The 19,981-nt window shown below is 44.8% G+C and overlaps 1 protein-coding gene across 2 annotated transcripts in view; it reads right to left on the reverse strand.

The window, feature by feature from the left end:
• Positions 1–19,981, reverse strand: part of MICU1 (mitochondrial calcium uptake 1) — a 94,363-nt gene that overhangs the window by 27,833 nt on the left and 46,549 nt on the right. For both annotated transcript variants that reach the window (XM_080348043.1, XM_080348042.1), the window contains 2 exons: positions 14,724–14,838; positions 4,665–4,747 (listed from right to left, as the gene is read on the reverse strand). In XM_080348043.1, coding sequence (XP_080204169.1) covers positions 4,665–4,747; positions 14,724–14,838 — 198 coding nt within the window. The remainder of the gene's footprint in view (positions 1–4,664; positions 4,748–14,723; positions 14,839–19,981) is intronic.

Here is a 19,981-nt window from a genome sequence, read left to right on the forward strand (position 1 = left end):
AAACAATTCACCCGTTTTGCAGATGAGCATGTTATCGGCGATCCTACGCGTGGTCAGCAGAGAGCAGCTTGCTCCCGGCAAAGCCGCAGCAGGAGAGAAAGCCGAGGCAGCCACAGGGAAGAGCAAAGCCTGGACGTGGTTTACTATTTTACCACCCATCCTCCTTAGTTCACACCAATCTCAGTTAACCCACACCACGTTTCCTTTTCCCTTGTCCACAAAACCAAGGATTTTTAGAATCACAGCAATCTCAGCAGTGCTCTGAACCTTCCCAAAGGCAGCGCTCAGCAGGAGTGGAGGCTCCAGGACAACCTCCCTACCCACTACAATATGGCAAAATATCGAACTTATAGGATGCCACAGCCTGAAAACTCCAACAGTTTCTTATTGTAAGGGTCCTGTGCTAATTTAAAGGAGTAGCCAAGTCACTCACTTGGGTCACTCACCACCTCCAATTATCTCACTATCCCATCCTAGCACCCACCTGCCCAAATGACTTTTGCAGTGATATGAGAACACAGCGTTATTCTCTGCATAAGACACAATCTAAACTTTTAATCTTAATTTAAAAGTAGATTGAAAAGTAGTAAACTCACAGGCAGCATTACTTGTGATTTCTCTTTAAACCATGAGCTATTTTCATGTTGTATTTTTTGTTTGGTTTGGGTTTTTTTCGCCCTTATCTGGTGCAAAAGACGAAACGGATCACAAACGCTTAGGCTGAAATATGTACAAGAGACAGTGAAACACCTCTTGTGCTCCACATCCCGGTATGATTGATGACCTCCCTACCCTCTATGATATGGCAAAAGATTAAGGTTATAGGATGCCACAGCCTGAAAAATCCAACAGTTTAAGGGTCCTATGCTAATTTAAGGGAGCAGCCAAGCCAAATGGTCACTCACCACCTCTTTCCATCACCAAGTATCTCACTACCCCTTCTCAGCACTCACCTGCCTGAATGACTTTTGCAGTGATAGGAGAAGCCAGGGTTATTCTCTGGGTGAGACCCGATCTCTTCCAACAAGGCAGAGGATTCATATTAAGGACAATCAGTGTGAGAAAGGAGGGGGAAACAAAGAGAAGCCACCCAGTGTGCTGCGGGGCACTCGGCCTAAACAGCACAGCTTCCCGAAGCAGCCATGTTTGCTGGAGCTTTGCCTTCATCATCTTCCTCAGGCCAACAACAGCTGGAAGGGAAGAGGGAAACCAGCTGCCAAGAGCTCCAGCTGTCAAAAGGATGTTGGAACCTCATTATTGTCATGTATGGTGTGGTCAGTTTTTCCCAACGGGAGAGCGAGTGCTGGAACAACCCCAATGGGGACGGATGCTCCAGAGGGGAACACCACGTATCGCTGCCGCGCTCACCTGGCGTGAAATGCTGCCTCGACCCACAGGACTGGCTATTCTTCCGCTATAAGGAAAACTAAGTCAAGTCAGAGGGAAAAAAACATGCAGTAAAAATAAAAGTTCGGGAGTTGGTGGGGTTTTCCTGTTTGCTTTTGGTTTTGGGGGGGCGAGGGTTTTTGCACTGTAAATACAATAGCAACTCCTTACTTTGCTTTGGGCTCCACTTTAACCACAAGCTCTCTGTGCACATCATGGAGACAAATCCATAGGAACTGTGAAGCAATGCAGTTTATGGCCAGCTTGGAAAACTGCCCCTGTTCCTGCAGAGGCCAGTGTTTACCACACTGCAGACTGGTCAATAGAGCATCTTTCCCCAGGTGTTATTTATATGGCATCTACTCCCCGCCTTTTTCTCTCCCCATCTATAACAAGCATCGGACAGTTTGAAAAATCCATCTGTGGGCGCTGGAGCTAAAATTGTTTGGCTGGTGCCTATTTTGGGTTATCCTTCTAATGCCCAGAGCCGCAGACAAGCACGGCAAGAGGCGCTGTCCTCGCTCACGGCTCACCAATCATACCGGGATGTGAAGCACAAGAGATGCTTCACTGTCTCTTGTACATATATCAGCCTAAGCGTTTGTGATCCGTTTCATCTTTTGCACCAGATAAGGGAAAAAAAACCCCAAACAAACATGAAAATAGCTCATGGTTTAAAGAGAAATCACAAGTCTGGGAGTTTGCTACTTTCCAATCTACTTTTAAGTTAAAAATGGAAGACTAAACTAATTTGCGTGCTGAAGTTGAAGACGATACTGATGCCGGCACCAAAATCTTCAGCCCTATACATTACCCATATGCATCGACAGGAAAAAATATATATCCGAGGCTCTTCAGTGAGGCCTGAAGAAATCCAATATTTTCTTATTAGGTACTTAAAGCCCCTGACTTAATTGCACATTAGCTAAATTACTGCAAGTAATTTTCTTCCTTGACGTATCTTAAGGTTTTTCCGACATGAACAAGAAGCGGGACCTGCTCTTGGGTTTCTGCAAAGCCAATGTGTGAAAAGGAGCAGGAAAATCCTTCCCGCGTGCTCACAAACAGCAGGGACAACACGATCCTTCTGTGCTCTTTTCTTTCTACCCTTTCTCCCCAAAATGATGTTGCTCTTTTATACTGATGCCACTGGCAGGGCCAGTTCCAGCCGCCCCCGCCAGGCAAGATGTTTATGGAACAGACGTGCAAACCCTGAGGCATTTCCATAAGAAGTGAATGCTCTTTTTATTTACCATATACATTATTGCATGTGTTATACTATATAATGCTTTATATTTGCCTCATGCTGAAGCTCTGTGTTTGCCTTAATCCTGCTTGCAGAGTGCGGCGAATCAGTTATAGCAATACCTGTCTGTGAAGATACTGAGCTGCTTTTCGCTTCCCAAAAAGGCTCCTTCATCCTCCGCATCGAAAACTCTGGAAGATCAATCTTAGCCAAAATATTCTAATGCTAACCAGGAATTTTATTCCTTTATATAGATGCAGTGACACATGTAACAAGCTTAACAAAAATATGTCCCTCTTCCTAAGGATTTTTATATGACTTAATGCACATATAACTTCCCTTTGCCTACTGGATGATTTGAAATAATTTAATTCAATTTTGTACTTTCGTCTTCATAGCACTTCTGAAATATTCACCCTCAAGAAACAGCCTTTCTTACCTTACACGTCTAATAAAAAAGCCAAACATGACACCTGTGTTAGTACCTCGGCACCACTGCATTTTTAGTGAGTGGTTAAACCTTCTCCACTTCTCTTAAATTCATTTATCTCCATAATCGATTTCACTCTAAAACATTAGTATCTACTGTAAAGTATCTTTTGAATTGTTATAGCAGCAGATAGCTGCGGCGCAGCGCTATATTCATGCACGATGCAAACAGAAGGAAAAGAAGTGGTTTTTATATGGGAAAAGAGGGAATTTTTCCTGGTTAAATCAGCAGCTGGTAGGGAGGCAGCACCAAGAAGCACCAGAGCCTGGATACAGCCATGTGTTCCAACTTGCACTCAAAATTAAAAACTCCTGGCTTTCCATGACCAGCTATCAGGTGAAGGGATATAACTGGAAATAAACATTCTCCTCGTAGTCCAAAATTTGCAATTAGAAATGTAAAACTGACCAGATACATGACACAGCTCTGGGGCAAACTCCTAATAACCACACCATGCTCACGGGTAATCATTTAAGGAGGATGACAGCAAAAGATCAGAAGGGCGGGGAATTCAACAGACCTGCTTTGCCACTAGTTCTTCCCATTTCGAGGCAGCGCCCCAAGCGTGATGACCCCTTCCAGACCGGGCGCTCCACCAGCTGATGGAGTTTGTAACCAGATGACCCAGGGCCACTGTGTTATCGGGTGTCAGCACACAGCTTTTCACCCTCTCCACATACAGATGTCCTCCAGCAACCCCCAAAAGGGCAGCTTAGTTTATTGCTTTTAACCACAGTCTCATCTCCTTTGCCTGAGAAGCAGCAGCTTCCACTTGCCCATTAACCACAGAGCCCCACAAATATTCGGTCATTTATTTCTCCTTTCACAAGCAGCACATGCAGAGCTTTGCTAATATACAGCAATAGCAAGATGTTTATGAGTTTCCAACGCCGTGAGGGTGTTTCCTACATAGGCAAACAAACCATACCCTTCTGCGTGGGGAGGTCAGATCTTATCCCCGCTCACAGCTCGAGTATTCAATCTATTCTCACTAACACAATCAAATCTCATAGAAGGGACCTCACACACAGGCTGAGCTTATTAAAAACCTGCATCAAGCTCCCCAATGATGAAACCTCGTAAGAAGTTGGGGAAAGAAACTAATGAAAATCCACTCTCAATAAACACAGTTTTAGATGGCATTGAAACGAATGGCTAAAGTCTTATTTAGAGCAGACTGGCCCTGGTGATTCTCTGAAGACAAAATTAAGGAATGTAATAAAAGCTGTGGAAGAAAGGAGGATCAAAATCCTATGACACCAGTGGAGTGAAAAAACTTCTTTATCTGCATGGGAGGTGACATCTTGTAAACACACAAAGTCACAGGAAACCAGGGTTTATACCCACAGGTGTCCTGGTTGGAGGGAAAATTATGTCTTCAAATATCCAGTTGAAAACAAAGCAGGGACTAAGGCAACACAGCAGAGCATGGAAGGAAAAGATGTGAACCACAAATCTAAGTCACAATAGCACTGTAGAGGAATACTGCGATCATGGCTACAATGCTGTAGCATTACAAAGTCAACCTGGCGTTCAACTTGCCTGCTCGAACTCCTCCATGTCCACTTCGCCATCACCATTCAGATCAAACATCTTAAAGGCAATTTCAAAATTCCTCTGCGGAGCTACATAAAGGAAACACAATAAAAAACAAAGACCAGTTAATGAAGATACAAAAGCTCAATAAAAATAAAGAACAAGTTCAGAATGACTCCATCCAAAAGCAATTTTCCAGAATTGTCACAATTTTAAGGAGAAAATGTGGCTCTTGGGAACCTGTAGCTTCATGGTGCTCCTTGGGGTAATTCTCCTCCAGGCTCCGCTCCTGTCTCACCACACAAATTTAAACAAATCATCATCACCTCTGTCGGGTTCCAGTTACAACATGGAGATAATGCCCAGAGCTGCAGCTCACCAGAGATGCGCCCAGCCAGCCTGATGCCTTGTTTTTCACTGTATTTAGTCTGCATTGTCATGGTTTGTTTGGCCACAAGTCTGCGTGAGCATCACTTGACAGCCACCCATTGCAGCAAAACCACTCCCTTCCCCTGCGTCCCAAAGAATTTGGGTACGTTTCCATTTTGGGCACTGTAATGCATCAGCATTTAAAGCGACAACACGGCGCCACATTTTTTGCCCAAATTAAGCTAATAGATGAGAATTTATCTTGCTCTGCTACTTACAAATACATACCACCCACCGGAATTCTGCGTTTTGCTGGAATTTCCAGGGAACCCTCTTGGCTATAACTAGTGCTTCGGTTGTCATCTTACATCATCAATTAAAACTTAGCCTCTTTTTTTGTTCTGAAGATGGCTCTTCCTCACCCAAATCTGGCAGCAGGATGGGGATCCCTGGTGAGTCTCATCTCCCTTTCATCTCTTACAAACAACTTCTAATATTTCTTGTGGATGCTCAAAAAGTAACAAGTTTCCCCATCAAGGCAACTTATGGTCGGAGAAGGAGTGCAAAGAACCACTCAAAAAGAAACTGAGATGGAATTAACTGAACTGGATGTTGTACATTAGTTACAGCTTCAATTTAGGACCAGGAGACTTCTACATCATGTTTTCCCCCTGCTTTAAGAGGCTGTAGCAGTTTATTGCTAAAACATTCAGCAAACGTGGTAATGAGATCACTTTTTCCAATCTCTTTGCACCTTACGCAGACGTTCGACGGCATTAAACTTGATGGCGAGAACACCCTGTCGCTGCCTGCTCGATATACACAGGACATACAGTCCCGCTGCCATTGTCTCCCATCTCCAGTTCCATCACGCCAGCTATTCCAGCTTTGAATTCCGAACGCGGTGTGTGTGAGCGGCCGCCACCAGCAGCACACGATGGGTCGGTTCCTACACAAACCTACAGCAGAAGCGACGTCTCCATCCAACTTCTGTCCTGCCCGCCGTCCCTTGTTAATTCATCATTAGCTGAGCTACACTCAAGGGGACCGGTCATCCCCAACATCAACATCATCTCCTCAACGGTGCAATCTAATTAAAGGCATTAATACAAAAAGCCTCCGCTGTATCCATCCATCACTTCCAGTGATTAAATCCCCATTTAGTTGAAGAGCAACAATATTAAGCCCTTTCCAACTACCCTCCTAATGTTTAAATAACACAGCCAGTTTTGTTCACTTTAATTGCAAGTACTGCATGAAAGCCTGGGCAAAATTCCTCCTTATTAGCCACCAAAATCTAACAAAAGAGTTGTTTCCCCTAGGAGGAAACAGGGGACTATATGAAGCTTTAATTCACTTACAAGACGCTAGGAAACAAAGAGCAATTTACACACCTCATCCTTCTTCCCCCATTTTCTCCGTCAGGGTACGATGATGTGTATTCCGAGACTGGAAAATCTGTTACCCCTTGTTAAAAATTAGCCTTGTGGTTTATTTTTAATTTCCTTTAGGGAAAAATATAATACCCTGCCCCATTTGTGCAGATACAGGTGAACAGAAAAAAAAGGTACTTAGCATACCGGTTCCCTCCTTTCCCTTCTCTAAATAGACATTTTTCAGGAGCAGTTTATCAAAGGCCCAGAGGAGAACACCGCTTGTGCAACTAAAATGAACGGCTCAGCAGCAAAAATCTGCAGGGTCAGTGTTTTCTAAGGACAGGGAAGGAAAATGTCTTTAAATTGGCAAATGTAATTACTTCAGTCCTTTAGGTAATAAGTGACACAGCCTGCTTCTTCCTCTGATCTGCATAGCTCAGTCTAATGACTTGTAATGACACTTAAAGCCAAGAAATGTGAGCCCGAGCCAGGGAAACCAGAGGGCATCGAAGACATTATCTCATCCCGCTCAGGAAGAGACGCTCATTAAAACACACGTCCTCGACCTCCGGGCAGCCGGAATTTATTAGTCCCGAGAGAGACTGTTTCTGCCTCTCCCCTGGGGCGCCACGTTTCTGACCGGGATTTATGGGGGAAGAGTCATCCCGACGGCAGCTGAACCCATCACTCGTGGTTACATCAGCCTGTACAACCTGCATCTCTCTTCGCCCTCTTACACTTACATCTTTCAGAAAGCTGCAGATCATAAAAGCAGCAGACACCAGTTTGCCAAGCTAAACTCTCCCTCCTTCCCCCCTCCTTCTTCCCTGCCTTCCTCCTTCCCCCCTCCTTCTTCCCTTCCTTCCTCCTTCCCCCCTCCTTCTTCCCTTCCTTCCTCCTTCCCCCCTCCTTCTTCCCTTCCTTCCTCCTTCCCCCCTCCTTCTTCCCTTCCTTCCTCCTTCCCCCCTCCTTCTTCCCTTCCTTCCTCCTTCCCCCCTCCTTCTTCCCTTCCTTCCTCCTTCCCCCCTCCTTCTTCCCTTCCTTCCTCCTTCCCCCCTCCTTCTTCCCTTCCTTCCTCCTTCCCCCCTCCTTCTTCCCTTCCTTCCTCCTTCCCCCCTCCTTCTTCCCTTCCTTCCTCCTTCCCCCCTCCTTCTTCCCTTCCTTCCTCCTTCCCCCCTCCTTCTTCCCTTCCTTCCTCCTTCCCCCCTCCTTCTTCCCTTCCTTCCTCCTTCCCCCCTTCTTCCCTTCCTTCCTCCTTGCCCCCTTCCCTCTTCCCATTTTATTCTGCCCCCCAATTTTACCACTCTCTATTACAGCTTCTCTAAATTTTCCCACTGCCTCGTTATTTAAGATGCCTCAAAACAAACGCAATATTCCTCCTGAAACTGTTATCCAAACCACTTAAAGGTCTGTTTGCTTTCCATAGCGCACACTGCTTGTCTTATGGCTTTCCCCATGCGCTGGGCTGCATTTCCAGCTTGCTCTGGTTTTGGGAGCTATCTCCTCGCCATACTTTTTGACATTATTCAGCATCAAGATCTTATATCGCAACTGATTTCCCTTGTGTAACGAGGCAGGAATGGGCCAAAGCAGCCACAGCTTCTTTTTTAGCTTTATTTTCTAGTCTAGCAGCTTCCTAATGATTCCTCAAAGTCATTAACGCAAATGGCACTGGTGCCCACGCCAATCCCAATGCATGAGTTGCTTATTCCCCGCTTTGAGATATATGCAAATACACCTAGAAAACTCCAGTTGAAATCATCCTGCAGATCCACACAAAGTTGCTTCTTCAACCAGCCCTGGAGTTACTGCAAATGGCAATCAACATATTTCTTGACTCATCTGTTCAAATCAAATATTTGGGAACAGAAAGGCAACAAGAAAACCAAACGGCACAAGCAGGAACATTACAAAGATGAGCAACCTCCGCCAGACAAAAGGATGCTGAGCATCGGAAGAATCCACTGGATCCATCAGTGTTAAGCTCCAGCGAATTTCCGAGGCATTAGGTGGCTTGATCGGGCAACTTTAAGCCAATTATGCCATTTTAAACTGTTTTCAATTATTCCAATGGACCTCTTGATTGCCCTTCATGCTCAGCAGAAGCAACACATTCTGAAAGACAAATGCCCGCTGATGAGAAACACCACGTTGCGGGTTTGGGTGGTGTTACTTAGAGGAAGTAAATCTTCTGGCTATTCCTATGAAGACTCTGGATTATTTCATCTTTTGGTGGGAATTTAAACACGAAGCAGCTCAAGAGTCCCATATCCACCCCAAAATGGTCAGGCATTGGAATGGCTGCCCAGGGAGGTGCTGGACTCACCAGCCCTGGAGGTTTTTAAGCTGAGACTGGACATAGGACTTAGTGCCATGATCTAGTCAATGGACTGGAGTTGCACCAAGGGTTGGACTCGATGATCTCTGAGGTCTTTCCCAACCCTGTCGATACTGTGAAAGCCTCGCAACTCACCTAAAGTAGAGACGGATTTTCATCTAGAGAGATGGCTGTTAAAGCCTTGCAGTTATAAACACACTTATCCTTTTTGTAATGCCACAGCATTAATAAAAGCTTACCTTTTTCCTCCAGCCAAAGAACAATCAAGATTTGTCTTTAAGTTACATGAATCAGTATGGTCATTATTCTGTTTGAGCCTGTACTTGAGCCAAAAATGTTTCTGTACCTGTTTGAATGGGAACATTTCTGTCTGAAGGGAAGAATCAGGGTCAGAGACAAACTTGCCCTTCCAAAACCACAGCCCATCGCAACTGACTGCACAGAACAGGGAGGAGCTGGAGGATGCATTTTCACATAATGCATCTCCAAATGCTGTCATATTTTATTTGAGAATGGAGTTACAGCCTTATAGGGAAGCAACTATCTATAGAATATAGATGTCTGAGCCTCAGCTGCAATAAACATGGGGAAAACACATTAAACTGTCTTAACGCGGCAGATCTTTTCCTTGTGAATTATTTCGCTATTTCAGCAAACAAATCCAAACGCCACCAAGTTTTAAAAAATGTTTATCAGCCCAGAAATGCAAATAACAAGCAGCTAAAAGAACCAAGTCCACAGCACGGAGACTGCACCACAACATCACTTCTAAAGGTAAAAGATCTTTAAGCGGTTACGGGTTATTTCTTACCACAAGGAAGAATTCGAATGACCCCTGAAACAATACAAAAGCATAATTTTAGAACTGAAGTACACAAACCTCAATACATACAAACTTCAGCTTCAAAACAGTCCAGCACCCAGAGAAAGGAGCAGGAAGAAGTCGGTGAGAAACCACCAAGTAAAAATGTCACCACTCCTAAGAGGAAGAGCCCTGAACCACCCAAGAGAAACCAAGTTTAGGCAGCTCCTCGCCCTAAATCTGCGCTGCGGGTTCACATGACAGAACCAAACGCGTGGATTCAACTCCATGTGAGCACCAAGCACACGTCCACATTGGCACCAGAGGCAGGTGCTCAAAAGAAAGCAAGGAAGGGGTTAACTTGTAACGGGTAAAATCCTCAATAAAGCACAGAAATGCATGGGTCAGGCATGTGTAAGGAACAGCTAACGCATCTGTCCCAGACAATGTCATCTTAAATCTTTAAATCTTTCTTCTATTTAACCAATTTAAGAAAAAAGAAATTTAAAGAAGTATATATTATTGCTGTTTCACTTTTCCCTTTTGCTTGTTAGTGAACCAAAGAGACGGTGTATTTTCGACACCAAATTCTGTATTTTGGTGTTAATGTCAATGACAAACATGCAGCTTGGTTTCAGAGGTCTGAGAGCATGGGCAGCCTCACCTCCCACAGCTTCTCATCAGCCACCGCACGACTGACACAGCAACTTGAAGCCCATTATGTCATTTCAAACTATTTAAACTCTGAATCAAGGAGCTGGGAAACAGTCATGGACATGGCAGCTCCAGATAAAGGCCACTAGAAGTTGTGCCCTCCAGGGAACCCCTGGAAAAACAGGACATTGCAAACACCTGCAGGTTCTGGGATACTGCGATGAGCGACAGAAAATTCCTCTATTTCCTAATTCTATAGAAATAATCAGAAGTTTGTGGGAATTCCCACTCATGCTAACAAGTGCCGCATGTGAATTAGTCCTTCCTCGCTGCAAATGTACTGTCCTCTGTGGTACAGGAGGTTGGTGGAGATCCATCAGCCCATCACACCATACAAATGCAATGAATGGAGAGGTGAACAAAGAAAGACCAAGTGAAGACAGCAGCTGGTGGAGCATCCCATGCCCTAATGCCGGTTTTCAAAGCGGAGAGCTCAAGCTCTGCTTGGGAAGATACCAAACTGCCAATTGTGAGAAATGTGCCCCATTTCTGTCCTAGCAGCCCACGGCAGAGGTGGGATGCTGAGCCACAGAGCCCTGACGTGATGCCATTGAGCTTACTTTTGGAAGTTGGGACATCCCTTGGGAGAGGATCTCTGTGCTGCTCAGGTACATCTTGGAAATCCCACATGGCAGCAATGGGGCTGGTGGGAACGTATTGAGGACATCCATATAATGTGGATGAGGTGTACCCATGCATGGGCATGTAGGTAAAGAGAAGGTCTTGGAAGTTTAAAGATAAAATTACCATGAACAGGACCGCAAACAAAAATATTCCTATAAACTTAAAGCAACCTTATGTCTCCTTTTCTCGTAGAAGCGAGCCCTGCGGCACTTTGTGCTGCTTTGCAGGATTAAAGCACCACCGGTAAGAAAACAGATCTCACTCGTGGCGGGGAAAAGAGGCTGAAAACATTTGTGTCAGCCAGCAATATATATCCGAAACAGCTACAACGGACTCCAGAGAGCAGCACAGACCCACACAGCACTCGATAATCCCGCCAGAAAATAATTTCCAGAGCGAGGTGGCTTGGGATTTATTTCCTACACAGGGGAAAGAAAAGGTTTAAAAAGGTGAATGTATCCTGGGCAAGAGGCCGGTACCCATAGGGGATGAACCCGCAGGAGAGGGGAGAAGGAGTCACAGGTTTGTGACAAGAGCCCTGGCAAGAGAGTAATGACTTCGGCTTGAGCCAGTGCTACTTAAGCCTCCTTCCAGGAGGAGTAAATCCAGACACAGCGACAGTCCAATTACAGAAAGAACACCCACTCATCCCTTTAATGCCCAGCTCCCTTCAGTACCTGTTCATCAAGGAGGCATTAGCGCGCCTGGACAACAGACCCGTCTGCTCTGAAACCACAGCCGCTGGTGATGGAAAAGCTCTTGCCCTCCTTTCCTCCACCTGTTCCACAAGTCATAAAGCAAAACCTCTTTGGTTAGGGAAGTAATGCCTTTGCTTTCCTATGACATTTTGAAGGACCCAAGAGAAATCCCATCAGCCTTTTGCTTAGCCCGAATTTCGCTCATTTTTCTACCTCTGCCCCAAAACACGAGGAGCAGCTGAAGCGACAGAAACCAAGGGGTGTCCTCAAGGCCACTCAGCTCTTGCTGCCTTTAATGGAATGCTAACCTTATGGAGCATTTCTATGCGATTTTATTAGTTGTTTTAAAAATACACTTTCACAGAAACACGGCAACTGCAAAGAACAAACAGTGCTAGAGCAAGAAGCCACTTGCAAATACAACAGGGTACAGTATGCAAACAGCTCTCTGGAAACAACGTGCAGATGAAGCCTTCAGCTCGCTCTCCTCTCCCTCCCAGCAGCTGCCGCACGCTCCGTATTCCAGAGACACAGAATCTCAGAGTGTCAGGGGTTGGAAGGGACCTGGAAAGTTCATCCAGTGCAATCCCCCCATGGAGCAGGAACACCCAGATGAGGTTACACAGGAAGGTGTCCAGGCGGGTTGGAATGTCTGCAGAGAAGGAGACTCCACAACCCCCTGGGCAGCCTGGGCCAGGCTCTGCCACCCTCACCAGGAACAAGTTTCTTCTCACATTTAAGTGGAACCTCTTGTGTTCCAGCATGAACCCATTGCCCCTTGTCCTGTCACTGGTTGTCACCGAGAAGAGCCTGGCTCCATTCTCCTGACACTCACCCTTTGTATATCTGTAAACATGAAAGAGTGACCCCTCAGTCTCCTCTTGTCCAGCTCCAGAGCCCCAGCTCCCTCAGCCTTTCCTCACACGGGAGATGCTCCACTCCCTGCAGCATCTTTGTTGCCCTTAGTTTTGGAGAAAACAAGCAAAGCGAGTGTCAAAGCTGCAAAAAAGACAAGTTACAATGCAAAGCTTCAGAAAACCCTCCCAAAGGCTGGCGGTGCTTTTGGTAGAGCTGGGCAGGAGCTGTCCCCCCAGCACTGCTGAGATCGTTCGAGGTCCCTTCCAATCCCTAACATTTTGTGGTTCTGTGACACCATGAAGCCCTTTGGGGTTTCTTGTTCTCAGAGAGTCTCACTGATAAGGTTTGAGTTCAATAAACCGGACCAGACTGCACCTGATCTGTGAGCACCGTGGAGGAGCATCTCCCATCTCCCACCCCCAGACCCAGCCTCACGCTTCTCTTCAGATTCTCCTGCTTTACAGCTCAATACACCACTTTTCTTTCTCAATATTTAGTGGCTTTTAGCTATTTGATGTAGTCTACAGCTCGTCCTTGTCCAGATGCCTTCTTAATGCTTGGGTTATTTAAACAACACAGCAATAAAACTCATCTTGAACCATCAGGTTTAAGATGTACTTTCCTCATTCTCTTTTATTTATATCCCAGGAGAACAAAAAAATAAATCAGAAACTACTGGACTCCTGCAAGTTTTGTTTACTAGTAAGAGAGTGAACCAGCACGGCATAACAGTGAATTTGCCACCTGGCTACAGGACAAGGTTTGTTTGGGAGTTTGCTTAATTTGCTTAATTGTGTGCCCTGTGTACTTAAATAGGGGGGCTGTTCACCACTCGCACGGCCGTAGCACCAAGGGCACCAGTGTTTTCTGTACCACGCTCAGTAATGCAATACTACAGGCTTGCAAGTTCATTGTTGCCTGCGGAGACTCGGCTGAAAAGCCTTCGCTACACAAGCAAAAATACCTTGGATAACTTCAGCACAGGTCGGACTAACGTAAGAAAGAGGCACAGAAGTCCCAGCAGTCAGCTCTGAGACTCGGTCAAACAAAAAAGCAGATTAAAATCCTAACACAAACTGAGCTTGAGCGAGCTTTACATCTCAGCGTTTGTTCTCACGAGATGAAGGTCACATATGTGTCTTCCCCCACCACGTCCATCTGACAACAACCACGACCTTGAATGTTGCTTCCCGCGGTACCGGATCCTCAATAAATGAAATGGCTCTTCCATTTGTCCAAGTTACAGCATGTGAGAATACAGGGGAATAAAAATAAAGCACCTGTTGCTTTTAGAGAACATGAGTAAATCACCTGCTGACGCGCTGAACAGCAGTGAGCCGGCAGCAACGCGTCCGCAGGAAACTGGGGAGCACCCAGCTTTTTAATTCCTACAATCACATCATCATCGAACAGGTATTTACAAGATGACACGGCCAAGTTTTCTGAAATTAAAGGTCTCAGGTTCGTTTGGACAGCGGCACATTCCCCATTACCCACATTTACTGACAGAGCTGGAAAATAAGGGGAATTTGTGTTGACTTTGCTGTTAGTGATGCACCTTCCAAGCTCTGCAAATGAGTTTGTGAGCTTGCTTTCCCCACAAAGACAGTCTAGAAATGCCATTTGGCGCTACCAAAGGCTTTAGTTTCACTGTTTCCTGCCAAGAAAGCAAAATTCCAAGTGCTGGCGCCTCAAGAGCAGAAGACTTTGGTGGAACAGATGAGCAGATGACAGAAATATCAGCAGCACGAGTCAAGCGCAGCAGGGGGAAAAGACAGAAGGTATCTAGTGATACTTGTTGAAACGTAAACAGCTTAACTCTCTCCTCATTACATTACATCACTCACAACCTGAGCTTACACCACTGAAAATACAGCTGGAAAACGGAGTTCGAACAGCCTGGTAACCAGTGAAGAGCTGCAAAGCAACATTCATCCAAACACAGCGATATCGTATGAACCCAACTCGAGAACACATCTCCATTTAGAATTTTGAGCAGCACGTCAAATGACTCATTCAAATGAAAACAAGCACCACATTTTAAAACGAGGAATAAATCTTCAGAAGTCATCAATCTGCTTATCTTTCTGAAACACTCGACGCTACGTCTAAATAGACGAGGCAATAGCAATTATTCACTCAGCTCCAGTTTCAAGCAATCAAGGGCTCCTTTCAGGGAAATGTATGGAGACAACAATAGCAGACTCATTGCTTGTAAACCTTCAAAACTGAAAAAAGCAGTAATTGCAGAGAAAGAACATAAAGACCACAAAACTCTGTACTTACTGGAAAGGACTGTCGTGAGGAAGATGTAGTCGGAGAAAGAAATGAGCCCACATTCTCCGAGCGCATAGAATATGCTGTCCTCATCCGCAAACTTCTCTCGCTCCTGGGATAACTTCTATTTATCCATCCGACCCGCACCCCAAAAAGAGAAAACAAAGCAATCGATTAAATAGAGACACGGAAGGCTCCGTTTGTATCCTCACCACCAACAAGCCATTCCACGTACACACCCCCCACCATCTCCGTTCATATTCAGTGGACCTTTTCCAGCCTTCAAACCTGTGAGAAGCACTCTGCAAAGATCAGGGCTCCCCCATCTCAACCAAGGGATAGGGAATTGCACACTCGTAACTCGCTGTTCTTTCAGCCGAGCTGAAACACAGATAAAATTATGGCCGTTTGGCTTAAAATTGCCTGAATCTTGGAGAGATCAGCCTTAGGAAAATCACATCTTTTTCGTATAGGATTCAAAAAAGGAATATTTTATATTTCGCTAATAGCATTTTAGTGATAGTCTGTGGCAGCGGTAGCCAAGAAAGAACCGTTTGACATAAAGTATGATCGAAGTTATCAAAAACGTGAAGATATCAGAAGCATGTGAATCAGGCTCACTAGGAGGAGCCAGGACCGATACCAACCTCAATCTCTCTTGCTCCCTTTTAACATCTTGCTGAATAGAAAATCACCACGTGTTTCATCAGCTAATATCCCTTACTAAGCTAAACTCCCAGTCCCTTTGATCCGCTGAAGCTTCAAAGACTGAAAAGGATCCATAAAACTGTTAGGAAACCCACACTGGTGACCCGTTGTAAGGACACAGCGGGAGGAGGCACACGCACACATTAAGTACAGAGGAGAGGAGGCGTGAATGAGGTTATTGCACAGATACCAGGCCATGCAAGCACAGGAGCACCGTGAAAAGCAAGGGGTGCGTTTAGGAACGGTTTTATGAAAAACCACCGACAAACACCACCACATGAGGGTCCAGCTGCACAACTGTCCCCCACCGTTACCTCTGTCTAGCGGAGATCCCATCATATACAAGACAAAGGAAAGAAAACCGGTTAATCGACAATAAAAATGAGCAGGCAAAACATCACATGGAATCGAACAGTTCAGGCTTGCGAAGAGCAAGGAGAGCTCTGAAGCAACCAGGCGGTTGCTTTGCCCAAAGAGACGTCCCAGCGAGACCCAGGTCTGCAGCCGATGGCTCCCGGTTTGGGGAGAACTCACCGTTGGATGGGACTGCAGAGTGGGGATGAGCTCAGCTAATAACTGAGATGAAAATTTAACCTGTACCTGGCTCGGAAACCACAAGAAAACAGACAAAAATCATCAGGTCAGCCCCTAAAAAATACGGTTTTCAAGAAAGCAAAAAGTTCAGCGTTACCGATCAAATAAAACCCTTCCCAGTAGCTCTGCCTTTACCATCTGGGAGCATCAGGAATTAAATAAGAGGCGAATGACTAACAGCAGACAGCATGCTAATGGCATTTGTTTCATTCCAGATAACAGCTATTTACGCTCACAGAACACCAGGTCCAAGTATCATTTACTGGGAAAAAAAACCACAACAAAGCAGCTTTTGCTTCCTTTCCCATCAAAATGGACCCGAAGCAGCATTACTGTGATGCTTAGGTTAAGGACAAATCATGTCTGGTTTGCCTTTCAACCCAAAGGAGGATTTGTGGAGAAAGCAGGTTTCTGCATCTCACCTGCTGCTGTGATTTATTGCCTCTCTTCCCACCGCCCGTCTTTAGCAGCATTTATCATAGACTACCTATTAGCGTCCTACCTCATCCACTCCAAGGACCCCATGAAACAAGTTCCAGAGGTTGTCCTATTAATTTTTATGGGTTTCTTTTCTGGCACTTGAAATTCACAGTCAGCACCAAACAGCTCAACGTGTTCCTCATCAGCTGAGAAACGCAGCCATAGACTAACAATTGACAAGATATTCAATTAATCGCTCTCTGAAACACCAAGGTTTAAACAGATGGGGAGGAGAAGTGTTTAGTCATCTCCACCTTGGAGCAAACAAACATAAAGATCTTTTATTACTTATTTTAAACAAGCATCTACTTGTCAGAAACCTGGGGGAGAGGAACGTATGCTGGGCGCCAATGGGACTTCTCCTGCTGATCTTAACAGAAGACGATAACAACTGACCTGGTCAATAGGATTTTATAGGTTTCCAGCACCAGGAGGACAGGAGGTCAAAACAATTCATGACTCTCCCATTTCTTTTCTGCTGGCTCACCAAGAAGCTGCGTGTTTGGTTGCTTTCCATTAAGTACGGGAAAGGTGGGGAGCATCCTTCGCAGGGGTCGTTCCCCACCATTAAACACTATGTTCTGCACAGTTATATTATGAACCCCAAGGAGAAAGATGTAAAGTAATAATTAAAAAGAAAAGAAAACAAATCTACCTACTTTCCAAAGCAAAATGTGGACGGCTGCGATCCCTCCAAGTTCAAAGAGGAGAAACCCAAAATCAGCCCTAACACCTAAACCCACCACCCACAGACCACTAGTTTATTTTCGCATCCTACTTTCTTTCTAGCCAGAAAGGCAATGCATGGGATGAGAAAAATGTAGGGAAAAACATCTTTCCAAGCTTTCATCCTGTTTTAGAGACAAGACACCTTCACAAATCCACACCATTTCAGGCCAGATTTCACATTTCGCACCCTTTTGTATCTGAACACCAGACAATTCCCATAGTGCTCCATTAAAACACTCAAATGTCTTCCCCTTAATTTTTTTCTCTGTTAAAGCCATTCCCAAAACCAGAGTAATTGATGAAGATCATTCAGCACATTCGAAACTGAGCATCGAAGGAGTGAGCAAGCACAGGAACCAGTTCACAAGTCTGATGTACTTGGTACTCAAGCAGTAGATTCATATTAAACAAGCGGACAAACGAGCAAGCATCCAAATTAACACATCAAGAGAAAAAGAAACCCAAGTGTATCATTGCTTTCAGCACAAGCACGGCTGTGGGAGTTCAGTGAGAAGCTGCCATACAGTCTCAGTGGAATACAACTTGTTTTTACAGGCATTCAGGCAGGTTATTTTACAATACCAGACATGGACAACAAAGCTTGGTTTGCCCTTCTCCAGCTCAGGCTCCAAGCCCAACAAACAGCACCAGAATATGGGTTGAATGTACCAAGAGCAGCGACCAAGCTCCCCCGAACCCCTGTGCTCCAAAAAGAACACAAGTATTTCATGCCATCCGCAGGCAACTCCCTGGACTCGTGTTCCAGGGCTGCAAGCAAAGCACATGAACATATACCACAAACTTCACATATTCCGTCCCAAAATGGATGTATTGCTGGAGCCAAGTCCATGGTACGGCTCCCAGGTAATGAAGGATTTGGGGAGGAAAAACCAAACCAAAACAAAGCCCACGGATTCCTTCCATTCCTTGGCAAATATTACCTTTATTTGGGATTTAAACTAGTTCTCCAAGGGCTGAGCGAAGAGTGTAACATGGGAATAATACCAATCTGAGAAAAAGCTGCATTCAGGATGCCTTCGGGGCAAAGGAAGAGCTGGACACAAGGTGTTGGTGATCACATTCCTAAAGCGTGTTTGGAAAAGCTTTACCAGCTAAACCCACTTCATTGTGCATTTCAGAAACTACTTAACGAGCAGCATTTCATGCGCTGCTTTGGGAAGAACGCATTCCTGGTAAATCACTTAAAAGTCGACTGTGTTTCAATCCGGAGGAGAAAACACACTTGCTTGGCACATTTATTCACGTAACTTACATTTCAACATCACCTTTGTGCTTATATACACCAAAGCTTCAGGAATTCACCAGCCTTATGTGACCACTCCACAGCGACTTACGACAAAATAAATACCCAAGTGCATGCAAGATAATGAGTATTTCTCCAGAACCATCTTCTATTGACAAATGTCATCGGGCTCAGTTTGTTCCTTCTTAAAATAAACACTTGAAGGTTACTAATTTTGTGGAAGCAAATACAAACCCATGAACATTTCCGACAGCGAAGTCCCCTTGCTGCACAGTGATTCTCTTCCAGTCCCAACTGACCACCTTCAGTCACGCAAACCGTTTAAAAGACATCTATTAATACATTTATTTTAGGTGTAGGTGTATAGGAAAAGAAATTCAAATGTTGCATGTTCAGTGTTAAAAAGGAATATTCTCTTTTTTACAGTAGGAGTTTAAATATATATATATATATGTGTTTGCCTAACATGGACAGGTTTTTTCCTTGTTTCTGAGTTTTCTGGCTTTATAAGGCAAAGATGACCCTCCATATTATTACTATTTTGGGATGTGTGCCTCTTCACAAACTAAATCTCTCTAAGAAGAGATAAAAAGGCCAGTGAAAACCGCAGCTGGCTACAGTAACTAAAATACGAATGCTTGGAACTCCGGCTGCATCCAAATGCTCAACTGGAAGCTCCGAAATGAGGGTGGTTGTCATGAGGGATGTTTCGTGACACCTCAGGCTGGCACCTCGCTACCTACCATTAAGAAAGCTGAAATAAAGCAATAAAAAGGCTTTCAAAAATCAGATTCATGCCTTTCAGCCTAAATGTTCAAAAGCCCTTGAAGGAACAAGAGGTAGGGGAGGCCCCTCCATGCTATGAAACCAGGACAAAGAAAAGACTTGGGGGAGAACTGAGGGACTCAGTTGTTAGAACTCACTTTATAACACGGATGTAAAATAAGCCACTTTAGATGCCTGGGATTCTTTTTATATCACTTTTTATTTGCCACTAAATAAGAAAAAGTGTTTAAGGTTGTGATGGGAAGAGCACAAGGGCTTTCTGCAGCTCACAAACCTCTTTGTGCAGTGAAGTTCACAGCGTCGTTTGCAGATAATTTACTATGAAGTCTACATATTAACACGGGCAAACACAGATTCCGCACAGCAAACCCTGCTGAGAAAACGCTTAAAATTTACTGTTGGCAGATAAATATTGCCGCTTAGGACCTTTTAGGGGTATAATTTAATAAAGAGTACTTTAAAACCTTTGATATTTTGTCTGTGTATATACACAGGGACATAAAATACAGAGTGGACATAGGTGAAGTTGTTCTGCATGGTCTGTCCCTCTGAATTTGGACACGTACCAACTGGGCTGCGATGATTACTAGAGGTGGTCTCCTGAGACTGGAACGAGAAACCTGCATTCCCTCCTTCCAGCAAGGCCGGAAATATTCATCACCTTTAAGACAAACGGCACCTGAAAGGCAAGGCCAGCATTCTGTAT

Source organism: Nesoenas mayeri (genome assembly GCF_963082525.1).
Source record: "Nesoenas mayeri genome assembly, chromosome: 7".
Taxonomy (NCBI): domain Eukaryota; kingdom Metazoa; phylum Chordata; class Aves; order Columbiformes; family Columbidae; genus Nesoenas; species Nesoenas mayeri.